This window comes from Lycium ferocissimum, chromosome 3 (genome assembly GCF_029784015.1).
Source record: "Lycium ferocissimum isolate CSIRO_LF1 chromosome 3, AGI_CSIRO_Lferr_CH_V1, whole genome shotgun sequence".
Classification (NCBI taxonomy): Eukaryota; Viridiplantae; Streptophyta; class Magnoliopsida; order Solanales; family Solanaceae; genus Lycium; species Lycium ferocissimum.
The window spans coordinates 372,525-397,505 of record NC_081344.1 but is presented as its reverse complement, the minus strand read 5'-3'; the positions used below and the strand labels follow the sequence as shown (position 1 = coordinate 397,505).

Here is a 24,981-nt window from a genome sequence, read left to right as displayed (position 1 = left end):
TGCCTTGTCTAAACTATGTATTTGTAAACTATGTATTTATGAACAATGTAAACCGAACTATGTATTTATGCAAATCTATGTCTAAACTATGTATTTATAAACTATGTATTTACGAACAATGTAAACCGAACTAGCTGAACTATGTATTTTTATAAACTATGTATTTCGAACAATGTAAGTGAACTATGTGAACTATGTATTTATAAACTATGTATTTAGTGAACAATGTAAATTTGAACTGAACTATGTATTATTTAAATTTGAACGTGAATCTTATGTAGGGCATACATATTACGGGTTTATGTCGACACGTTGATTCAAGGAATTTTTTTTTTTTTATGAAATGGCCAATATTTCATCATTGATTAGACACTCGGTATTTGGAACGACGAGAATAAATACGTCAATTACAAAATTGATCGTGACTTTCAAGGAGTATTCGACGTATGAGGAATTGTTACAAACAGTTGCAACACAATTGAATTTGGACACGAAAATGAAAAACATAAGCATAAAATACATGGTTGAAGGTGATTATATTCCAATGGAAATTCACAATGACATGGGTGTTAGGGTGTATGTGGAACTGAAGAAGGAGAACAAATCATTACCAATGTACCCATTATGTATCATTACAACTGATAAAATCATGGAGATATGTATATCGGATGAGAGTTGTGTTGAAGGTAATTATTTGCAAATCGGATACACGAATCAAACAGTTGGTTCCCATGATTTTGCATCATCAAGTTGTGGAAAGGCTGATTTGTTATTCGAAAACAACAAGGGTATGGTTATTGATGACAAGAACCAAAAAGTAGTTGCCGTCGATCAAGTATACAAGGATAAAGATACATTAAAATCTGTGATGGTGAACTATGCAATTACGAATAGGTTCAACTATCGGACAGAAAGGAGCAATGCAATAAGGTACTAAATATGCATTTGTTTATGTATTTGCAACTGTGTGTTGTTATGTATTTGAACGTGACAGTGCATGTTTGTTAGTTTGTACGAGTGGAAGTATTTCTCAGCATGTGTATGTTTATTATAAAGTAGAATCAATACTGATCTGTATGTATTTGTATTCATAAATAATGTATTTGGTCTGGTTTGCATTTGATTAACTTATTTACATATGGTAAAGGTACTCATCTGCATGTCCTTTGGCTTTTTAAAACAAGCATAAATACACTACTGATGTATTTTACATGAATGTGTTTTTTTTATTATTTCTTTTATTTTTTTGTTGTAGCTACACTCTTGTGTGCGTATCAGTAGAGTGTGATTGGAAATTCAGGGCGTCAAGTGTCGGTAAGTCAGGAATGTTTAGAGTTAGGGAGTTTCAAGACAAACATACATGTCCATTGAAGGAAAAGGTTTATTCCCAATGCCAAGCTACAAGTCGGTTGATAAGTGGGATTGTCAAACCAAAAATATCAAATCATAAGAGGAAATATACGCCTAAAGACATTGCGGAGGACGTCAAAAATGAATTCGGAATGGATGTGTCGTACATGGTTGCTTGGCGGGCCAAAGAAAGGGCGATGAACGATTTAATGGGTGAGCCGGCTGATTCTTATAAAAGACTACCCGGATATCTATACATTTTGGATAAGACTTACCGGGTTCACATATCAGAATGCGTAAAACACGCGAAAATGAATTTCTGTATGTTTTTATAGCACTATATGCATTTATCAAAGGCTTTGATTATTGTCGGCCAATTGTGGTGGTTGATGGAAGCCACTTAAAAACACCATACAATGGAACATTTGTCTCGGCAAGCACATTAGATGGTGCAGGTATGTCAAAAAATACATATTAATTTATTATGTCAATGTATATTTTATATATTTTTGACAAATACAAAATGTATTATATTTTTTTTTCTTCGTACCTGTATCTCCAGGCAACATACTTCCCTTAGCATATGGTGTGATTGATTCTGAGAATGACAGATCATGGACGTGGTTTTTTGAGCGTTTCAGAGAATCATATGGAATCAGAGAGAATATGTGTATCGTATCGATAGGCATGAAAGTATAAATAAGGTCGTTTGTAGAATTTATCCGGAAGTTGCACATTATGCATGTATTTGGCATACGTGGGGTAATGTATGTAAGAAATACAAGAAGAGCCATGATGTGTTGAGTCCCGTTTTTTATTCCATGGCAAAGGCATACACGCGGGATGATTTCGATGAGTTGATGGGAAAGGTTCAAAAGGTAGATATGCGTGTGGTGGAGTATTTGGAATCGGCTGGTAGAGACAAGTGGGCTAGATTGTATGCATCTGTTAACCGAGGGTGGACAATGACTTCTAATATAGCAGAGTGCATTAACCGACATCTTCTTGCAGCTAGAGAACTGCCTATATATGACTTTCTCGAAGAAGTTAGAAGGATGTTTGGGAGATGGAATTACAATAACCGGAGAAATGGAACATACACGTTCACTACACTCGGTAAAAAGTTTCAGGAGATGCTATCGATCAACGAGTATCTATCTCTACGAATGACGGTACGTTTCATTTTAATGCGTGTAATAATTTATTTGACAAACTTGTACTTGTACTAATCTTTGTGAAGGTGTTTCTACGCATTATACATTTGTGTATTTGGTATCCATGAACAAAGTTATTGTTAATGTAAATTACGATGAATCTTTGAAAATTGATATGTATTTGTTTAATGATTTTTTCATTTATTTTAAAATTCTGATTGTTCCAATAACAAATACATGTAATATTTATTTTTGCAGGTAGAACCGTCAACAGAATTTGTGTACACAGTACATGATGGAGGACGACGATTCATTCTTGATTTGAGTAGCAAAACTTGCAGTTGTCGTATGTTTCAACTAGATGAAATCCCCTGCCCGCATGCATGGGCTGTCATTAAAAAGAAAAATCTGGTTGCTGAGGATTATTGCTCTGATTTGTTCAAACCGGCGACCGTGTTGAAGACATATGATATACCGGTGGATCCTCTACCCGACGAGCGTGAATGGAACATTCCCAACCACATCTTGGAGGATGTTGTTTTGCCCCCAAGATACAAGAGACCGCCTGGTAGGCCAAAGAAGAGGCGTGATAAGCCTTTAAGTGAATTGTTGTTTGGAAAGGGCAGACATGCTTGCAGTACTTGTGGACAACTTGGGCACTGACGGACGTTCATGTAGTTTTGAGCCTCGAGGAAGTGAATTTTCCTTGTGTTCCTATCAATTTAACTTTTTTACCGAAGATAGATTGGTTATTTAGGTATTTGAACACTTGTGTCAAAAAATTCCATTGACACTTGTTGTAGTACTATATAAATTTTTGCAATGAAATGAATGTCCCATTCAAAATGATCTTAATTGAATTTTTTTTCACGATACGTATGGTGTTTTTTTCAATATCAAAAAATAATGCGTAATTGGTAAACTAACATACATATTATATACGCAAAAATGATAAAGTTGTTTTTATTTTGGAATTTTGTTGGATTGGAGGATCGTAGTTGTCTTTGGTAATGTCAACTTAAAATTATGTATTTATTTTCCCTTTGCTTGGAAAGATGAGCGAATAAAAAATAAAAAAATAATTTCGCAATGAGAACTGGGGAGTGTATGCCGGATCCAGCATAAAATCTTTAAGAAAAAGTTAAAGTTATGATCCGGCATAACTAAAAGTCCGCCCCTTTTGTGTACTTTTAGTTAAACATAACTAAAAGTCGCAAGGCATACAAAATTTAAACTTTGCCTTATAAGGCAAACTTTTTTTTTTTTTGGTTGAAAGTCTATTTTATTCCATCCAAAAAACTTTTACAAAGACAAAGTTAAAGCCGACCTTCAACCGTACATGGTAAAATTCCTACTCACTAACTTGTATAAGTCAAACTAGGAGCAACTATTACATTCCGTGTTTCAATCAACTACACTTAGCTAGGGATAGCAATTTTTGTCAACTTTCCTTTCTTCCGCCATTTGAAGTTGTTCAATGCCTTGGATGTGAATATGTTAAAAAATCTCTCTAAAAGTCTATATCAAAGAACTTTGAGTAAAATGAAATCGAGTAGGTTCCGTATTTCTCTCCAAACCAATGCCACTAGCTACCAAAAATGCGGCAAGTAATGGATTTGTAAAATACGATTTGTGTCTAACAATGTGAGATCCATTTGATTTCAAAGCCCCCTATTCTTCTAGTGTACCCCGGCCATACCAACAAAACATTCCTTTTGTGATGGAGCATTCAAAATAAAGATGGGAAAATGTTTATGCCTTATGAGAAGATGCAATGTGGCACTTGAATGCCAAATATAAGTCTATCAACAATTGCTAACTACTTTGTATTGCCGGGCAAAGTGTGAATTTGTATCCGGGATGGACATTTAAATATAATACTTTTCCATGTAACTTTGGTTTATATGCTTGAAAAAATACATATATATGCTTCAAGGCAAAGTTTGCCCATAAGGCATAAGTATGCCCCCATCGGCATAAGTTTAGTAAATCCTTAACAAGTTTATGCCGATGGGGGCATACTTTTAAAGGGCAAACTTTTATGCCGGACCAAGCATAACTTTGTGAAGGAATTATCAAAGTTATCGGACCAGCATACTTATGCCAAGTTATTTTTAAGGCACTTTATGCCGGTCCGCATAAAATTTGTAATTTTAACAAAAGTATGGTCCGGCATAACTTTGGTAATTATAAAGGGGTTTTCAAGTTGGTCCAAAGTCACAGTTTGAAAACAAGAGGCACGATAAAATCTTCATAGTCCGTGGGATCCTGATGAAATATCCATATCAAATACGCAAGATGTGTTTATTAACCTAAAACATATCTACAACATACATATTTTGTGAATCTGGGAATTAAAACATACATATTTTGTGAACATGGTGAATAAATGTATTTGTGGATTCATGGTGTCGCATTTTACTGTATTTTTTCAAAACTTGATTTATTTGACAATATATGGAACTAAGTACTTCAAACATATGGAACATAAAACCCACCGAGATTACTTTGGTTAAATGATAATTATCCAACATAAGTCAAAATACATCTAAAAAACATCGGATTGTTTGTCGTAATGAAAAAAAGGACAAAAAACATGGAATGCACGAATAGTATTTATCAAACATCAATTGCATCTACAAAGTGTCATAATCGATTGGTGGCACGATCGGTCTTGGTGGAACTTCATTATCACTCTCTGCATTGTCGCAACCTTGCCTTCGCCGTAGTCCCATAAGAGTGCACCGTATCTCATACGCCGCATGTGTGCATCAATGACATCCGGAATCCTTTCACCCGATGTCAAATACTCAAAGATACGTTGCCACAAAAACACCACGGTCCCAAAAAAAAAAAAAAAAAAAAAAAACTTTTATTAGAAAATATATGTTTCAAGTTCTAAACAAGGTATCTCAAGTTCAAATAACTCATGTATTTTATAAGAATAATAAATTGATATGATATATCATGTATTTGATACTCTATGATATTTTAAAAAATGTATGTCTATAACTTACGTGCTACCCAGTTCTTTGTCACTGAGGTTATCAACATAGACAACTTCAAGGATATCGATCTGTCCCTTATCCGCATATGCTGGGTCTTTCACCAAATCTATGCTTTTTTGATTTACATAGAATCCAGCCAGATGTAGGAAATGTGGCAGCAGTGTAGCAAGCTTTTTTATTTCATTCCTAACAACTGCGTTGTGCCCGGGTGATTGATACGAGTTGTAAACATACAGACGCCTGTACATTTTTTTTTAAAAAAAAAAAAAAGAAGAAGAATTCAGCGGTAAAATAATGAATGAAAAACTAATGATAAAATATTTAATTCATCATTAAAAATACTTGTCCTTGAATGAAAGGAGTACCAATAACCAATGATTTTCTTCTTGTATATTCACCGGTATTAGCACGTTGTCAACGGTATGCCACGGGACATTGGAAATAAGCCTGTGGCCCTTAACATACTCAATCAATACTTGCTCTTCAGTTGCCACATTTGTCTGTGTTTCAACATTGCGATATGCATGGTGGACCACATCAATTCTGTGCTTGAATAGGCAGTCAACTGTGGTGAATCTGAAATTGTTCCTTTTGTCATACTTTCCTTTCTTCCGAAAGTAATAGAAAATGACGTCAATGTCTTGGTTATGTTAAAAAATACATAAATTAGATCACGATCAAACACGTAAAACAAAGCATTGTAGTAGCAAAAATGTAAATTTCGTAACCTCTCTCGTATTTTATAAAAACACAGCGAAGGAATGTCCGAAAATACTTCCATTCTATTGTGTATTTGTAAAATACAGAATAGCTAAAAATACACCAAGTGCATGTGTAAAACAACTAGTTGATAGGCATATCGTTGCTGATAAAAAATCACCTCGTCATTCCAAAGCTGACCATCCATCGATAACAGGTAAAACCAGTTCTTATCATTGACAGTTGTGATGCCAAAATTGAATTTGACTCCATTGTCAAAACCTGCCATTTTTTTTTTGTAATGGTCTTCGTAGTTCTTTCTGCGCCAACAAAAAAACCAAAATACCTCAACTTATTCACAAAAATCATGCGGAATCACTATATGTAAAACTATGAGAAAAACACATACTTGCTATCGTGCCTCACAAGCAGACCGTTTCGAAGCCAAGTACGGTATTCATTCACCATCTGTACATCAAGTGGACCAGGAATGGGATCTATGTGGAATGGATATTTTTTGTCAAACCCATGTACATGATTCTTTCCCGAACTACTACCGTGTATTTGGTCTTTAAACATTAACAGTTGCGTATTAAAAAAACAAACTAGTAAATTAAAAAGAAGATATATACCAAAATCTGTCACAAACGGTGAAGACTTGTATTTACTGGGGCGTGTAGCTCGTGTGACTGATGGATGTAACATGATTTCTTTCCCTGGGGTTTGGCTTGGTAAATACTCATCGTGCAACAACCACCGAGACAACGGCCGCGCGCGTTAGAAGCTCGCGCTCGGGGTTCCTCTAAGAGTTGAGCCGGTGTGTTTTCCTCGGTTTTATCTCGCTCGAACTTGTTCGTTAGTCATTTCGATTCTCGTTTATATTTGCTAGCACCGTGCGATCATCTACTCAAAAAAAAATACAAAAAAGAAACATTATTCAATCAATTGTATGATACATTTTAAAACGAAACAATGGGTGAATCGGACTTCGTTGTTATCGAACCTCGAATTATTTGAATCATCGAACATTTTTTCTCTTCCATAGTATGTTTCCCCGCACGTTCAACCGAAGTCTTCGGTTCTCCTGAAAGATCACCTCCTTCTGCAATCTCTTCGGTTGAAGCTTCCATCGTATCGCCGCTCTCATTGCCAATATCAAATTGAATATCCGGTGCAATGCCCTTTTCCTTAAAAAAAACACAGGCCAAAAGTCTATAAAAAAACATGAATTTAATATATAAAGAACTATATAAAATACATTAATACATGAGAAAGTATTTGTTGATGATGTCCAAAATCAGTAAACAAATACATAAAGAAAACAGTGAACCGTCATGCTGTCAAACAAACAGTACACAAACAAATACATGACACTACTCTTTTGTCATATTAATATCAAATACATAATATTTTGAATGCAAGTATCTCCCAAATTTTCTGAATTATTTTTTTTAAAAATAAGATATACAAAATGAGTAAAAAAATACCTTTTTGGATTTTGGACGTTCAACCGAAGTCGGGGGTTCTCCGAATGATCACCTCCTTCCGAATCTCTTTGAATGTATCGCCGCTATCATTGCCAATACCGACTTGAATATCCGGTGCAAGACCCTTCTCCTTATAAAAAACACAGGCCAAAGTATATAAAATATATGAATCTAATAGATAAAAAACTATATTAAATACATAAATACATAGAATGTATTTGTTGACGATGTCCAAAAAAGTAAACAAATACATAATGAAAACAGTGAACAGTCATCTTTGTCAAACAAAACGGTACATAAAAAAAATACATGACACTACTGTTTTTCATATCAATAACAAATACATAAATACACTAAAAAAAACATATACCTCTGCTGGATGCACATCACACGTATCAGTCTCCATGTGAGTATCGTCACCATGGTCCATGTAATCATCAGCTTGTTGATGTAAGTTGCCATCATGTAAAGGGACTTGAGTTTCACTGTCATCATCCTAAAAAAAAATATGTATTTGTTAGATACATATGCTTCCTACTTCACATTGAAGGCAATCGTTTGAATATGTATTTATTGATTTTTTTACCTTTTCTGAGTTTTGATTCCCTTTGACATGTTCCAAAACTTTTTTGAAATTTTTATCAATAGTTTTGCGAAGATCCTTGAGCTCAGTAAAAACATCCTTGAATTCAGCAAGCACCTAAATGGTAAAAACAACAAATTCATCGTAAAAATCCTCATTTGTTGTAGTTTGATGAATATCAAAATAAAATTAGAAAACTTACTTCCTGCTTAAATTGATTAAGTTCGTGCCTCAAACTTGTGAGGTCAAGACGATGTCTTGGTTGATACATCGTCAATGTGAACGCGGTGGACACTTGGAGCCGCTTTTTCGTTTTTCTTTGATTGAACTGGCTTATCTACCACCGAATCAGATTTTTTAGATGATTGACCAACTGTAGGTTTTTTTGGGATTGTGGTTGGTGGCTTCTGACCAAGCAATGCTGCCGTCAACATCTTCCTGGGCTTCTTGTGCGGTGGAGATTTTGAAGCATCGTTCTTTTGAGTTTTCTTGGCGGCGGCAATATGGGGAGGTGTTGTGGTAAAATCTCGCATATTCATTTTCCTCCTCTTGGTGTGTTTGGGATGGTGGTGCACGTCTGTTGGCCAGGTATGCACGCAGACCAAGCTTCTCAACCTCTGATATGGTCGGAACAATGTTGTTGAATTTACAACTAATCTCCTGCACATAATGTATTGTGAACTGTAAGTTCAGAACTGCTGTGTATTTTACAAATACACACAGACCGAGAATGCTGAAAAAAAGACCTACACAGCAGACCGAGATTCTTTGAAAAAAATACCTAATTGTATCTTACAAATACACAGAAGCAAAAATACGCAAAATGCAAGTGTAAAAAAACTAGTTGATAAGCATATATTTAATGTAAGTATTTTACCTCACCGTCCTTAAACATGCCCAACATCAAGTAGTTAACTGATGGCTTTTGGTTCACTGTTCTCCAGTTAAACATTCTTGGGATTCGGCTTCCGGTTTTAACCATTAAATTAGGGTCAACATTAGAGCAGCACTCATATATCCACACTTGCATAGCAAAAGGGAAACCCCGTAGACAATAAAACTGCTTCGGCTTGTCCATCTTGTGGTGAATACTCTTAATCAAATCATCGAATGCTTCCTTACCCCAAGTATATTCATTGTACTGTTCACTCTCCACCAAGTCAAAATGATGTCTTGGGACTGTGACGTTCCTCTTTTCACTTGAAAGTATGTAATTATGAATGAAATACAGGATAGCAATCTTTACAGCATCTTCATCTGCGTTATCACCAACACCCCAATCCTTGTCTTCAAAGCACTTATTTAAAGTCATCTTTAAAACACTATTACCAGAACCACCGAAATATTGATCCAACAATCTGTTAGGACCCTCGTCGAAAACAATTTCATCCCCGTAACACTTCAAACCAGTAATTAAAGCAAATTCAAAAAGACCGAATGTCAATTCCGTCCCATTAATATCGATAACAAACGCATCGCTATTACTACGCTTCAATTCCCTAACCATAAAACACCTAAATAACTGACCCTGCACCTCGGTATCAACTTGCATCTGCATATATTTTCCAAAAACAGTCTTGGAAAATAGCTTGAATTGTCTATCGGTCAGTTTTTCCTTCAACTCATCCTTAATGTTATTGTTCATATATGAAGCATAACGTATCGGTTGAGTGGGGGACGTTTAACCAGGAATTTGGAGGCCTGAAAGTTTGAATAGAATGGCAACACATGAGATACAAAAATACATGCGAATGCTATCCCATATGAAGTGTTCAGATCAATAAATACATGCAAACAAAAACCAGTCATTAATTTGGAGGCTCGAAAGTTTGAATAGAATGGCAACACATGAGATACAAAAATACATGCGAATGCTATCCCATATGAAGTGTTCAGATCAATAAATACATGCAAACAAAAACACAGTCATTAAGATGTTTAGATGACAAAAGTTGAACAAATACACCTTTTATCTAAAACATACACATGCCTGCTTTTTAAAACATACATAACAAGTTCTTAATTTGAAAAATTGCACAAATGTGAGGAATTACAAATACATGATACATAGTTTGATATTTTGATAACAAAAAATGTTTAGTGAAATACATGACACAGTTGTATGTATGTTTTATATACACAATATTTCAAAACACAACAAAAATAAATATGAATGCTATCCCCTCTATTAATGAAATGTTCAGATCAATAAATACATGCAAAAACACAGTTATTAAGATGTTTAGCTGACAAAAGTTGAACAAATACCCCTTTTATTTGACATTTACACATGCCTGCTTATTAAAACATACATAACCTGTTATTAAAATTGAAAAAATACATAAATGTGAGGAATTACAAATACATGATACATAGTTTTATATGTTGATAACAAAAAATGGTTAGTGAAATACATGACACAGTTCTACGTATGTTTCATATACAAAACTAATTCAAACAATACAAAAATACATACGAATGCTATCCCCTCTATTAATGAAATGTTCAGATCAATAAATACATGCAACTATACTTACGGATGCGGTCAAAAATACATGAATCATTAACCGAATTTGAGCAACATGTACAATATAATTTTATTCACAAAAAATATATATATAATAAATGAAAAAATACCTGCTTGTTCATCGTTAATTGTTGTTCTCCGACATCCGTCTCTACAACATTTTTCCCTTTGCTACTATAAGCAACATCGGATGTTTTTCTCCTCTTTGTGGCGGTATCAAAATCATTTTTTTTTTCCAAATTAACGAGTTGAAGGATTTCGATTCGGAAGGATCATGGATTTTCTTAGATCTCCTTTCAAACAACAAGTTTCTCACCAGAAGCTGCATCAACATCATGTTGTTGCTGAGAAATACCCAAATCAAACGAAGGGGAATCTAAATTTTGAAGAGTATGTGGGATACCTCTTGTAACCCTACCAGATGTGCTTTCATCCGCCATTAATTGATGATTTTCACTACTCAAAATGGGAAACCCTAAGCATTGAAAGTTATAATTTTTGAAAACAGTCAAGAATATAGAATTAAGTTGACTAAAATACACAAAAAAATGAAAAACTTACACAAATACACGGCCACCCACGAATCTCGGCAAGACAAGAAATGTAGTGGAATCGTGCTTGATGGTAATGGATAGATTCGATGAGAAAAAAAGGCTAAAATTAATGGAAAGGAGAGAGAAACTAAAGTATATTACGTGCGTTTCAAAAATGGGAAGATGAGATAGCGTTTCCCTTTATTTACGGTGTATTTGTGAACCGATAAGTGGAAGTTATAACGTTGTATCTATAATGGGCAATTTAGAAAATTAATTAGCTATTATTATTAATTTTAATAAAAGGTAGTTATTAACATTAAATAGGTAGTAAAAGTAGCTATAACAAGTAAGCATATCTTGTTCGTCCAACATGACTATGGCTTCAACTCCACCTTCACTTTGATTATCCACTAAATAGAACCACTTATATAAGGGCCCAGCTGCAAACTTGCGACTGTTTTTTTGCGCGGATTGTCAGTCATTTGGGGTGGTCTTTTACTTTTTGTCCTTCAGATTGGTGGTCTTTAAATTTTACCCTTCTCCTAATACCCCGAGATTGTGGGTTCGAACCCAAGCTCAGTAAAAAAAAAAAAAAAAAATTGCAAGGCAAAATTTTACAGATCTGTATATGGGCAGAAATTGAGCCTTAAAGGCAGAATTTGCAAATTTCTGCCTAAAAGCCCAAATTCTGCATTACATGATCACTGAAATTCTGCCTGAAGAACAAAAGTTAAAGACCCCCATTTTGAGGGGAAAAAATTAAAGACCACCTCAGCGGAGGACAATCCTACAAATTGCCCAACTTCCGATGCTCACTCTAATGGGCCTCTCCCAACCAAAGTCCATTTTATAAAGGGAATTTTACATAAATGACTACATTTTGGAGGTTTAAAATTTGTCATAGCTACTTTTTCAATATTTACATGGCATAACAATTTTTTTTTTTTGCTGTATTCATTTTTTTCGATGTATACATGAATACAACGATTTTTTTTCTTTTTTCACTGTATTCATATAATTACTATCTGTATTCATAAATGGGCTCATTGTATTCATGAATACAACGAGTAAAACTGAATACATAAAAACATAGATACTCCAAAAATTAACAAATACACCCTAAAAAATGAATACAATCTAAAATATTAACAAAAACCTCAAAAAAGTGAACACAATCGTCTTATTCATGAATACAACAACACCAACCACTAGTTCCGGCTAGATCTGCCAGAAATTCACAACAACAACAACAACAAACATCGCTTATGCTAACAAATACACCCTAAAAAATGAATACAATCGAAAAATTTAACAAGAAAAGCTCAAAAAAGTGAATACAATCGCCGTATTCGTGAATACAATAACTTCCAGATCTGACTGTTTCCGTCCAGATCTGACACCGACGCCACCAGATCTACGAAAACATCGCTGTCACCAACTGTTATACCCTATTTCAACCGGGGTCAAAATAGTTTACAACATCCCGATAATTCCGAGGTTAATTAAAGTACAGGAGTCGCCACCTAATTATTTATGGTGAATTAGGACACCTAAGGTAATTAAAGTAATTATCTAAAGTTGATTTTATTTTAAAGTCTACGAAACCAAAAAGATTCTAGGTACGGGTTCAAATAACCTAGAGGGAAGGTATTAGGCATCCTCTAGATTCCATTAATAATGGTTAACCGACCGAACTCGAATTTAACTAGGCTAAGAATGCAGATGTAGTATTTTATAATATGTAAGAAAATATCTTTGTAAGTATTGTTAAACTTGTAGATAGACATATAGTAATGCTATTTAAAATAGGACTTGTAGGAAAATAATAATTGGTATAAAATAACTTAGTTATAAATAAACTGAGAAAGTGCAGGATGTATAACGTTTTGTAAATACTTGAAGAAAATAAGTTATACTGACTAACAAATTAAAAGAATCATTGTAAGATTGGTATCGATAAAGTTCTAAAGTTTTACATTATTAAAATACGACGCAACCGTCGGAAATCAGAGAGAGGATTTTAACGTATAAAAGGAAATGATTCAAGCCTTCACTATTTTAAAATGTTTTGAAATCAACATGATTTGTTTGGAAAGTGTTATTACTATTGACCTTTAACTCAAAATATGTGGTTACGCTATTTCGAAAATCAATTATTTCTAATGAAAATAAATATTGTAGATACTATGAATGATTTAACAAAAGAAAGAGAGAGAAATCTTATAGAATTAGCTCGTGGGTTTCCCTTAAATTAACTACCCATTACTAAAACTATATCCTCTAATTTCGCTGAGGTTCATCTAAATCGACAAATAAAGTGTTAGTCCTTCAATATAATTTAAATGCACAAAGACAAAATGGAGGAGTAAAGATGATTTAAATGGGCTCTGCCCATTTTAAGACTGTTATTATCTCTGTGTCTTGCCGCCCCTTTGTTATGGGCCTCGGCCCAGAATTTTGCTGCGGGTGGGCTGACTCGGGAGGAAGATTTCGTTGGGCTTTGGCCCAACACCGAATGCGGAAGGTAACGAGTCCCTCGGACTCGTGTGCGATGGTCATGCATAAAAAAATGAAAAGAAAAGGATTAGTATAGTGAGGATTTACGAGACCTATACTTCGAATACGTAAAAAGAAAAGCAACAAAAGAAAAGCAACAACCATGACTGGTACATAGTAAGATATCATCTGCCATTTAGAGATACGCCAAAGGCATACCAAAGGCGTACAAAGTGCCAGATATACCTAAGTGTACTTCCTGTATACTCAAGTATAGAACTTTATTTAGGCATGGATAACACATAAAATTTTACCTATAACACATGTTCATGCTATTGTTCTTAGGCGTACAGATCACACTCCATAAAAGGATATGCTACTCAATAAAACGCCACTCATATGTATCACGGGATTCGGGATGAGAATAGCATGCACCAGATGATCAGAAGGGATAGAAGAACAGCCAGGGAAAGGAAAGGGATTATACATGGCATAATTTTATAGTATACGCGATCATCATGCGTGGAAAAACTTAAAGATAATTATCATATGCGAAGGAAAATATCCAGCCCAAAACAGAAGCTACAGCCGAACTGTTGAACTGATAACAGGTAATAAAATAGTAAATTCGTGTTTTCTACACTTCTATTACGACTTAACAGGTGATAAAAATAGTAAGACGACCTAACATAATATGATTTGGTTTAACATTTCCTAGACTCAAAACAATACGAGAAATCTTCATGCTAGGCCCTGCTTTTATTATGAATTTAAAGACCATAAATATACTTGTTTACGGAATCTAGTCATGCCAAGTTCATATCGAGTTTTAGCCAGCAATGAACGAAAACTGAGATTTAAACCAGATACCAAAACCAAGAGGAAAGGAAATATCAAAAGAGCTATAAGAGAAAATTATCTTTGCACAACCGGTAGCTTAATAGCCAGATTCAAACTAAGCTAATCTAACTCTCTGGATTTGAAATACACAGAACTGAAAAGGCAACCACGATAAGGAGGGAACCATTACCTTTGTTAGGTGCAGTGAACGGGGTGTCGATGGCGTCGAATCTACTCTCTCGTTATGAATAGACCCGAAACTCGATCGAAAATTAAAATGCCTTTGGTAGTTAAAGTCCTTTGGCCAACAGCGACGAAAGTTAGTCGAATCGAAAGCCTTAATTTTTCGACATTAAATTCATGTTTTTAACACAATGTTTTCTGGTTTAAAAAGTTCAAGACCAGATTTTGAACAAAAAGAGGAAACTCGAGACTTTTTGTGAGAGAAAATATCCCTATCTCACCCGATCAGTCTCCTCCCCTCCTTTCGGCTATGGACTTAACGATGTATTTATAGGTGAAGTTCAAACTCTAGGGTTTCGTTTGGGCGGGGTTTTTGAGCTTGAATTCGCCATTTGAAAATCAAAAATCGAATCGTTAAAGCTGCTTTTTTTCCAGAAATTTCAGAGGCGTTTTTGGTCGTTTATGTTGATTCGACCGTTGAAGATAGGAGAAAGAGAATACTTGTATAGAAATGGAAAGACCAAAATCTGCCATGGCTAAAAAATGGATCATTGTTCGAAAAGGAAAGAGGTGAGAGGTACATTTATTAGATATACGAAAATGGCATCTGTTTTTCTGCCATGGTTGAAAAGGGGACTGTGTTGTAGCTAAAATGGTGGAGAGAGAGAGATGAAGATGAGGAGAAAGGAGAAAGAGAAGTGCGGCGTTAGGGTTTAGGATGAAAAGGATGATGAAAACATTTTATTACACGGGCCGGGTCGGGTGGAAATGGGTAGTGGGCTGGTTGGATAGATGACTTAAAATGTGGGTACGTTGGCTTAAAATATGGGCTGATTTATTTAAACGGATAGTGGGCCAGCCGAATTAATTAAAGTATGGGCTGGTGTGATCCGAATTTGATCCTTTTCTTTTTGGAATAAACATGCAATTAGTAATTAATAGTAATAAGCTATAATTTAATGTTACAAATTTACTAATAATAGAGAAACTATAGATATATAGGTAAAGCGACAATAAAGTAGAAATATTATCAAGGTTAGTTTTACGATTAATATGTAATAAATAAATAGCAATATACGATGCATTAATAAATAATAGTATTTAATCATAGTAATAATAATAATAATGAAGTGCTAGTGAAAATAAGATATTTAAAGTATTAGCAACTCAAGAAAAGAACGAATCAGAATAAAGGGAGGGGCAAAATTGGGTGTCAACACCAACAACCGCCGCTGTTATCCTTTATCGTCATCGTCACCAACAACTCTGTCATTAAAATGAAATCGTAGCTTGTTCAAAAATCCTAACAATGTCAGAAACATTTTTTGTTAAAATCAAAAAAATGGAAGAAGATATTCAACAAAATACACATAAAAAACAACTAAAAAATAAAAGAATTGTTGTGTTTTTTTTTTAGAGAGAGAAAGAAAACGGGTGTGTGTTTTTAGAGAGAGAAGATAGTTGAAGAAGAAGAAGGTGGGTAAGTGCAGAGAAAGAAAATGGAGATTTTTAGAGAGAGAAGATAGTTGAAGAAGAAGAAGTTGGGTAAGTACAGAGGGAGAGAGAGTCAAAGAAGAACTGACATTTCCAATGTTATTTTCTTTCTTTCCTTTTTCTTTTTTACTTTATTTTATTTTAATAGTTATTAAGTGTCACTAAGATACAACTATTAGCTATGGAATGTAATTAATTGAAACTATAGCTACTAAATATAATTAGATAGTAGTAGTTAGTTACGTCCCGTAATTATCCCTTTTATAAAGTTGGTACGATATCAAACTAGTACAAAAAAAGGTTACCAATTACATTGTTGTGAAATGGTGTGTTTCTTTTTTCAACTGAATCAACTACTGCTGAGATCATAGCATTTTTCGTAGCCTGAATTTTCATTTCCCCCTTCCTTATTTCGCTTAGCAATTTCAAACAATTTACGTCTTTTTTCGTCATTTATTTCCACAAAAAAACCAATAATATTTCCAGATGCGCCTTGTGATAAAGGTAGATTGAACCTTTGGCGCATGTTTGCAAGTTGAAACAAGGAAGATGGTTTAAATGAACCAAAATTGATCAGTCTTTGTCCCGCAACAGCTACATGAGCACATTTGTAAAGAAGTGAGCTCACAACTTCAGTGGGACTCGAATTTTGAACTCTTGATTCATGAGCAATTTTGAGTTTGAGTGCATTTAGTTTAGCAGTTGGGAACACAAACCTTTTCCCTAGATATGTTAGTTCTTCTGACTCGATAGTTGATACAACATAAGGGTTGCTAAATTGGAGGTAGATGGATTCTCCAACAAAGTGAGGAGATATTGGTGTTGCATTTATATCGCAGACTAAAAATTCCCCAACTGTTGAAGAAATTGGTGGCGGTGCAACCATCTCCGACCTTGTGTGATAAGCATCCAATAATTGCTATTCCTCCAAAATCAAAATGGCTTACCTGATCAAAACGTTGTCAATCTGGATTAGTCGAGAATATGGGTAGCAAAATTAGCTCATGAACATATGATCTTCCAATTTTTCCAAGTTTGGATGCGTAATGACCTAACTATCTACTAAGTCAGTTCATGTTGATCCGCCCAGTTCAGTCCATCTAACAACTAGAATGATTTGGGCTAAATATGTTGTCCAAATTGACGCATTTAAAACCTTATCAATTTTTTTTTAATTTGAAATTTTATATATATGTAGCCCTATGAAAGAAAACATTTTTTTTAGGTAATTAAACAAATTCTAAAAATACAAAGAAATTAGAATTATGTAAGATTTGGGCGGGTTGGAGATTAACTCATTATTTGATTTGATCCATCTTGATCCGGCCATCTCCCCATTTGATTTCAAATTTGGCTGTGCGTTTAGAATTTCTTGTCGACAAAAATCTTAAAATGAAAAAGTAATGTAAAGATCCTTCCGCATGAAAATCGACCAACTTCGCTGAAAATGGCAAAGGCAACCGACACATGAAAGTATTATTCGTTCTGTCCCAATTTATGTGTCACAGTTGATCGTGAATTCATGTATGAAATTTCCAAGTTTTTTGAAATAAAATATACGTATTTGGAAACTACGTAAAAATTACTATATATTACAATGATTGACAATCATAATATCTAAAAGATATGTGAAAAAATTACGGTCAAAGAAAGACTTGTTTGAATTTCGAAATGCGAAAGGTGCCACATAAATTGCGACGGAGGGAGAAATAAAGAGATTATGACTTGAGACTGTAAAAATGTAGGGATTTAAAGACATGAGCTTTAAAGATGAGTGTAGTGTGAATTGGGAAATGGTGGAAAAATAAAATGGAGGGAAATGAAGTTCAAGTAAAGTTCACTTTGCAAAGGCACTTTGTTCCTCATTGGTGGGGGAAAGCACTTCTTGTGTGCTTATATGTAGAATCAACTCTTCTAGCTCTTAAAGAGTTGAGAAGAGGGACTCCCCTCGCGTCATCATCGTCGCTCGGCTCGGTTTCGAATTTAGATTTGGTCAAATGATTTGATTAATAGTCTTTTTGGACCAAATTTATTTTCCAAAAGCTATTATTTGGAATTTAATTTTTGAAACGGTAATACACCGAACATATACTACTGAACAGCCATTAACGAACAGGCATGTCTTCCCAAACCGTGGCTTTAAATTTCGAGGTTATGCCTCATTTTTCAAGGACTGAAAAAATTTCTAGAAAAAACAAAACTGCGTTTTTACTCCCCTCTCTCTTCTGCATTATATTCTGCATAATTTTTCAAACCAAACAGTAAGTGTCCAGTCTGATTTGCTGCCGATCTTTGAGTTCGGCCAAGTTCTATAATTTGCATTGCTGTTATTACAAAATAGTTTTTCTGTTCTATCCTGGGAGAAATTAATCCAATAACCTTGGCAACTGTGAGGGGATTAGATTTCTTAAGGACACCTTAAGAAACTCGTGGGCTCGAAAATTGCTACTTCTTCTATTTTATGTCCTTAACAATTTTTCTGTCTTTAGATTCTTAAAACAGAAACTGATTTTGTTAAAATACTGTCTTGAACACATAGATATAACAAAAAAAATGGAAATAATGGAAGAAAAAATATGTAGATGATTTTTTCCTATATATCCTAGTCTTGATGGATAGAATTATTTGATATCTGTTGTTGATGGAGGTGGCAGATATCTCATGAAATTAGTCGAAATGCGCGCAAGCTATCCCGAATACTACGATTATTAAAAAATAATAATTTGTTTTTCTAGCATTCTGTTACTAAGTTTTGATAATGGCGTGAAAAGGAACAAAAGAAAAAGGTGAGTGTTTTCGCGAATTTTCCCCTAGTGGAGCTATGCAGAGGTTGTTTTTATTGGAACAGTTTACATTAGCTACTATTTGGATATGGTTTAGTACTGTTAGGTTCATCAGTACCAGTATTTATCTTCAGCAGTCACTGTTTAGTTAGAATACTTAATTAGTGTTTAATTGGAAGTCTTCTTATTTTCCCTGTAACTCTATTTAATACGCTTCCTACGTTCAATAACGGATACAATTTTCCAGCACTTCTTCAAGTGTTCATATGGTATCAAAGCCAATACAACTCTAACGTGTAAAGATTCAACTTTTTTTCCTCCTTCTCTCTTCTCTAAAACACTCAGATGGGTACCAATGGTAACGGAAACAATTTCATAGTTGTCAATGCTAACAACACAACCGGTACTGATGTTCCGCGGATTTGTGGCACATTCGACGCCTTTTTACTATAGATTTTGGGTGTTCTCAAGTAAGTTTGGTTCATTTTAATGTGTTTTTGTTGTGTTTTAGGAAGGCGATGACCCAAAAGCAAAAAAACAAAGAAAAAAGGAAATTATTGCCTATGAATGAAGATTCGATGGTCCGTCGATTGATCGACGGACCATCCTTTGGGGCGTCGATAAGTTAAATTTTCCAGTGATGGCCTAAGTTGAAGAGGACAAAGGCGGAGCCATCGACGAAGCGTCGACTGGATTGATGTTTCGTCGTTTGTCTCGTCAAACAGACTTGTCCACCGAGAAGAGAGAAAGACGGAAGAATCGACGGAGCGTCGGGCGGTCGACGCACCGTCGAATGGACCATCAAGGCGAAAAACCAAAAGACGAAGGAATCGATGGCCTGTCAAACTGATCGACAGTCAGTCGATTTCGCCACCAGGGGCAGTTTTGCCAATTGCTGATGTGCGTTTTCGGAGCCTATTTAAAGAACATTTTAGGTTTTTGTACACATCAGATTTTTCTCCAACATTTACCATTTTTCCATTGATGGTTGAGCATTGAATACACCACTTTTGGAGCTTAGTGAAGACAAAAAGATTCCATTCCCACCATCTTTATTACACTTTGTAAGCTTTATGTCTCCATTATTGCTTACTACTTTTGTGACCAATATGTGTGAGTAGTTTCTTTAATCAAAGTTGTGGACCCAAATGATGGGTGTTATGTAATGGGTGTCTAACATTGTGTATATAATGGGTTGTGATGTGTTTTATTATTTCTCATATTCATTGTTAGTTAGTGGTTGCAAACACTTATGCAAACTAGTTTTATTTGAAAAGATGAACAGGGTTTGATTTAATCGAACTTAGGGATAAGATGAGTTTTACTTAACATATTTAATCGGTTGTTGCAACTTTTCTATATTTGGGAAAATCATGAAAAGAAATACTTTCTAACTATTGAAAAATATTAGGAAGTGCATTAGAAGATTAAGTGCATACATAACCACCCCCGTTAGAAATATATCATATTGATACCCGTAGCATAACATCTAATCACAGCGGGAACACAACTTTGGTTCTTCTAATCCAAACAATTTCCAAATACTTCAAAATAGCGAATACAAACCAAAACCCTTTTTCTACCCTAGTCGGAATAGAACTAAAGACTTTAGAGATTAGTAACATTTATAATTTGTACTTATTTCACACTGTATTTCCTGTGGGATTCGACCCCAACCTAGTTGGATTACTATATTTGACACCGATCTCCTTACGCCATATTTAGGTGTAATTTGAGCGTATCAGGTACCAACATCATTATTCAGTTCAATCCTACTTCCCAATTACCCATCAAACTTGGTAGTAGTCACAACTTTGCCACCTGGAAAGCTTAATTTTCCATGCTTATGTATGGCTAAAACCTCTTCGGCCATCTCGACGGGACTACTTCGGCTCCAAGTCGCACTATCACCATTGGCACAAATGTATCTCCCACTCCGGCTCTAAATACTGTCACTCGCTGCCAACTCTGTAACAGGATTGGCCACACCGCAAAATGTTTGCCGCTCAAAGTCACATAATCACGTTGAAGCCCAAGCCCACTATGCAGCTGGATTCACTGCCACTACTAACCCCTGGATAGTTGACTCAGGAGTCACCCATCACATCATAACAGAGCCGCACAACTTACGACTGTACCACCGTAACGAGGATGTCTCCATGGGTGATGGTAACAAAATTCCTATCTCTCACATTGGTTCTACTCAGTTAAATGCATCAAATAATGTTTTTAAGCTAACCCACACTCTGTGTGCCCCATCTATTAAACGCAAACTTCTCCCTGTTTCTAAATTTTGTCAAGAGAACCTAAGGTCTATTGAATTCTTTCCTTCTGATTTTGTTGTGAAGGATCTGCAAAGGCGGAAACCGTTGGTGCACGGCCGGGAGAACAATGGACTATATGAGTGGCCTGTCTTACATCCCCAAGCTCACGTGTCCACCATATCCACTCCTATCAGTACTTGGCATCAATGATTGGGTCATCCCCACTCTAGAGTTCTTAGGTTTATTTTATATAAATTCTCGCTACCCTTCCATGAGCGAGACATATTTTCTTATTGTAATTCTTGCTTATCTAATAAAGCCCATCGGCATCCTTTAGTTAATTAGCTCTGCGTAGCTCTAAACCACTTCAAATTATTTTTAGTGATTTGTGGGGTCCCTCCCCAATTTTATCTCTTGATGAGAAATTATATTATTGCATCTTTGTTGATCAGTACACAAGATGCACTTAGCTCTACACATTAAAACTTAGAAGTGAAGTTAAAGAGTTCTTTCAAAAATTTCACCCCTTGATGGAAAAACATTTTGACACAAAAATTCTATCCCTATATATTGATGGTAGAGGAGAGTATCAGAGTCATGACTCCTATCTCTCCCTTCACAGAATTGAACACCTTTCTACACCACCTTATACGCCTCAAAAAGTTTCCCCTTGCTGAACGAAGGCATTGTCATATTATTGAAACTGTAAAAAACTCTTCTATATGAGGCCTCCCTCCCCCTCCCCCCCAACTCTGGTCGTTCACGTGTCATCATGCGGTCTACATCATAAACCGCCTACCTATACCCCTCCTTAATAACCAGTCCCCGTTTGAACAATTGCTTGGAAAATCACTTGATTATAGCTCACTAAGAATCTTTGGATGTCTATGCTATCCATGGCTTAAACCGTACTCCAAAAATAAGCTTGAACCCAAGTCCACCCCAAGTATTTATCTCAGGTTTTCCTTGTCCCATCACTGTCACCAGTGCTTTGACCCACTTTTCTCAAAAATTTATTTATCTCGAGATGTACAGTTTGTTGAGAATAATTTTCCCTTTAAAATTTATTCTCTCATATTGTAATTAATGCAAATAAATTAAAACGGGATAACCTAACTTCTCCTGCAATACCCCAACCAACGCTCAACTGTCCCGCCTTAATTGAACTACCCCAACCTTTAACTACTGCTTCACTCTGTCCCATCCCAGACCCCTCTGATATTACCCAATATTCCTCACAATCCCTCTCTAAGTCAAGATTTGCCTTCTCGTCAAACAACTGGCAGCCGGCCGCGGCGAATTCCACGATGCTTTGCACACGGTATTTCAATCCAGGTAAGTCTCCTCTCTTGTCTAATTCATCTCTCCCACACGCTACTACTTGTAGTTCCCCATCCCCTAAGAGTCCGGCTATGGTTGTCCAGCCACTAACCCTTCCCCTCATCCCTTTAAATTCGATCAGCCCCACCCCTACACACAACTTAACTTGCTCGCCACCCCTTCTAGTCTATCGTAGAAGGTCCAGCAACCATCAACCACCCAACCCTTCTCCTATGGCCCCTCTACAACCTAAACAAATGCCCTTGCTCGAACCTGTCCCCTAGTCATCACAAGCACCATCTCCACCAAATCGTATAGTCACTCGCTCACAAAATAACATCACAAAACCAAAGGAAATATTTGATTACCTAGCTCACCTAGAACCGACGCTTCTACCTAACACCTTCAAACAAGCACAAAAACCATCCCGAGTGGCGAGAAGCTGTGAAATATGAATTTGATGCTTTAATGAAAAACCAAACCTGGGAACTTGTTCCACCTGATCCGACCAAAAATATTGTATCCTATAAGTGGCTTTTCAGGATCAAAAGGAATGCAGATGGGTCCGTTGACAGATACAAAGCATGCCTGGTTATAAAAAGCTTCACTCAAAGGCCGGGCATTAATTTCCATGTGACATTCAACCCCGTCGTCAAGCCTACCACAGTTTGCATTGTCCTCTATGTAGAACTTTGCCACAACTGGCCCCTCCGTCAACTTGATATCAACAATGCTTTCCTCCAGGGTGACCTGGACGAGGAGGTGTACATGGCACAATCTCTGGGGTTTGCTAGTGAGGACAAGCCGACTCATATCTGTCAGTTGCGCAAGGCGATCTATGGCTTGAAATAAGCTCCTCGGGCGTGGTACAATTCCCTCACCGGTCACCTTTTCTCCATGGGCTTTCTTAAGACAAAATCAGATGCCTCGCTACTTCTCAGACATGGTCTAGGTGACACATTGTTTGTCTTGGTCTATGTGGACGACATCATTTTCATTGGGAGAAACTCTTTCAATGTCAATCAGGTTATCACTTCCCTTGCATCTCGTTTCTCAATTAAAGATTTAGGAAATCTTCACTATTTTCTTGGTATGGAGGTGATACGCAGCTCTGAAGGTGTAATTCTCACCCAAGCGAACTATGTGAATGAGATCTTGAATGATGAGCTAATGACCGACTGCAAAAGTGTCCACACACCTATGAGTGCCTCTGAGTTGCTCAACCTTTCTGATGGTACTCACCTAACTGATAGAACTCGTTATCGTCGAGTCTTAGGCAGGCTCCAGTACTTATCATTCACTAGACCGGACATCGCCTATGCGGTAAACAAGTTGTCTCAGTTCATGCAAGCACCATCAGACCTTCACTGGAAAGCAGTGAAACGTGTTCTCCGGTATCTTCATGGTACGATTCAACTAGGCCTGCGTGAGACTCCCATTGATGACTTTAATTTGCACGTATACTCTGATGCGAATTGGGCTGAGGACATCACTGACATAGTCTCTACATCTGGTTACATCTTGTTCCTTGGTCTCAATCCTATTAGCTGGTCCTCCAAGAAGCAAAACACAGTCGCTCGCTCTTCCACAGAGGCGGAATACAGGGCGGTGGTTAATGGCCTTACTGAAACCTTATGGGTCACTAACCTCCTGAGTGAACTGCGATTTCCAGTCCATAAGTTACCCACCATTTATTGTGATAGTCTTGGAGCCACATTTTTAAGCAAGAATCCTGTCTTCATAGTCATGTGAAGCATCTTTTGCAGTGGACTTTCACTTTGTCCGCCACCATGTCGATAACAAAAGGGTTCGTGTTGTTCATGTCCATGGTGCCGACCAACTAGCTGACACTCTCACCAAAGCACTGGCCAAGCCTGCATTTGAAAGCAATCTATTCAAGTTAGGCTTAGTTACCCGTCGCCCAACTTGAGGGGGGCGTATTGGAACAGTTTACTTTAGCTACTGTTTGGATATGGTTTAGTACTGTTAGGTTCATCAGTAGCAGTATTTATCTTGTGTTTATCTTCAACAGTCACTGTTTAGTTAGAATACTTAATTAGGAGTCTTCTTATTTTCCCTGTAACTCTATTTAATACGCTTCCTACGTTCAATAACAAATACAATTTTCCAGCACTTCTTCAAGTGTTCATAGTTTTGTCCTAACTTTAAAGGGCCACAGTTGATAGTTGCTACCATAAATTTTGAAATAGGAGACAAAATGTAAACGGTAGCTCAAAAGTGGGTCATTTCTTAACTC

General features: G+C 36.1%; 3 protein-coding genes and 1 long non-coding RNA gene across 4 annotated transcripts; 2 read left to right on the top strand and 2 right to left on the bottom strand.

The window, feature by feature from the left end:
* Positions 1–427: 427 nt before the first annotated feature.
* On the top strand, positions 428–1,799 carry LOC132050800 (uncharacterized). The gene is made up of 2 exons (XM_059442156.1): positions 428–930; positions 1,256–1,799. Exons 1-2 carry the CDS (start codon positions 497–499, stop codon positions 1,683–1,685), a joined length of 864 nt encoding a protein of 287 aa, XP_059298139.1. The 5' UTR covers positions 428–496; the 3' UTR covers positions 1,686–1,799.
* Positions 1,800–2,171: 372 nt separating this feature from the next.
* On the top strand, positions 2,172–3,167 carry LOC132050718 (uncharacterized). Its single transcript, XM_059442088.1, has 2 exons — positions 2,172–2,522; positions 2,763–3,167. The coding sequence occupies exons 1-2, from the start codon at positions 2,172–2,174 to the stop codon at positions 3,165–3,167; spliced, it is 756 nt and encodes a 251-aa protein (XP_059298071.1).
* Positions 3,168–6,392: 3,225 nt separating this feature from the next.
* On the bottom strand, positions 6,393–6,760 carry LOC132050799 (uncharacterized). Its single transcript, XR_009413502.1, has 2 exons — positions 6,621–6,760; positions 6,393–6,531 (listed from the first exon to the last, which is right to left on the bottom strand). It is a non-coding gene; the product is annotated as an uncharacterized LOC132050799 (long non-coding RNA).
* Positions 6,761–8,628: 1,868 nt separating this feature from the next.
* Positions 8,629–9,905, bottom strand: LOC132050798 (uncharacterized). Its single transcript, XM_059442155.1, has 2 exons — positions 9,159–9,905; positions 8,629–8,941 (listed from the first exon to the last, which is right to left on the bottom strand). The coding sequence occupies exons 1-2, from the start codon at positions 9,837–9,839 to the stop codon at positions 8,639–8,641; spliced, it is 984 nt and encodes a 327-aa protein (XP_059298138.1). The 5' UTR covers positions 9,840–9,905; the 3' UTR covers positions 8,629–8,638.
* Between the last annotated feature and the right edge of the window lie 15,076 nt (positions 9,906–24,981).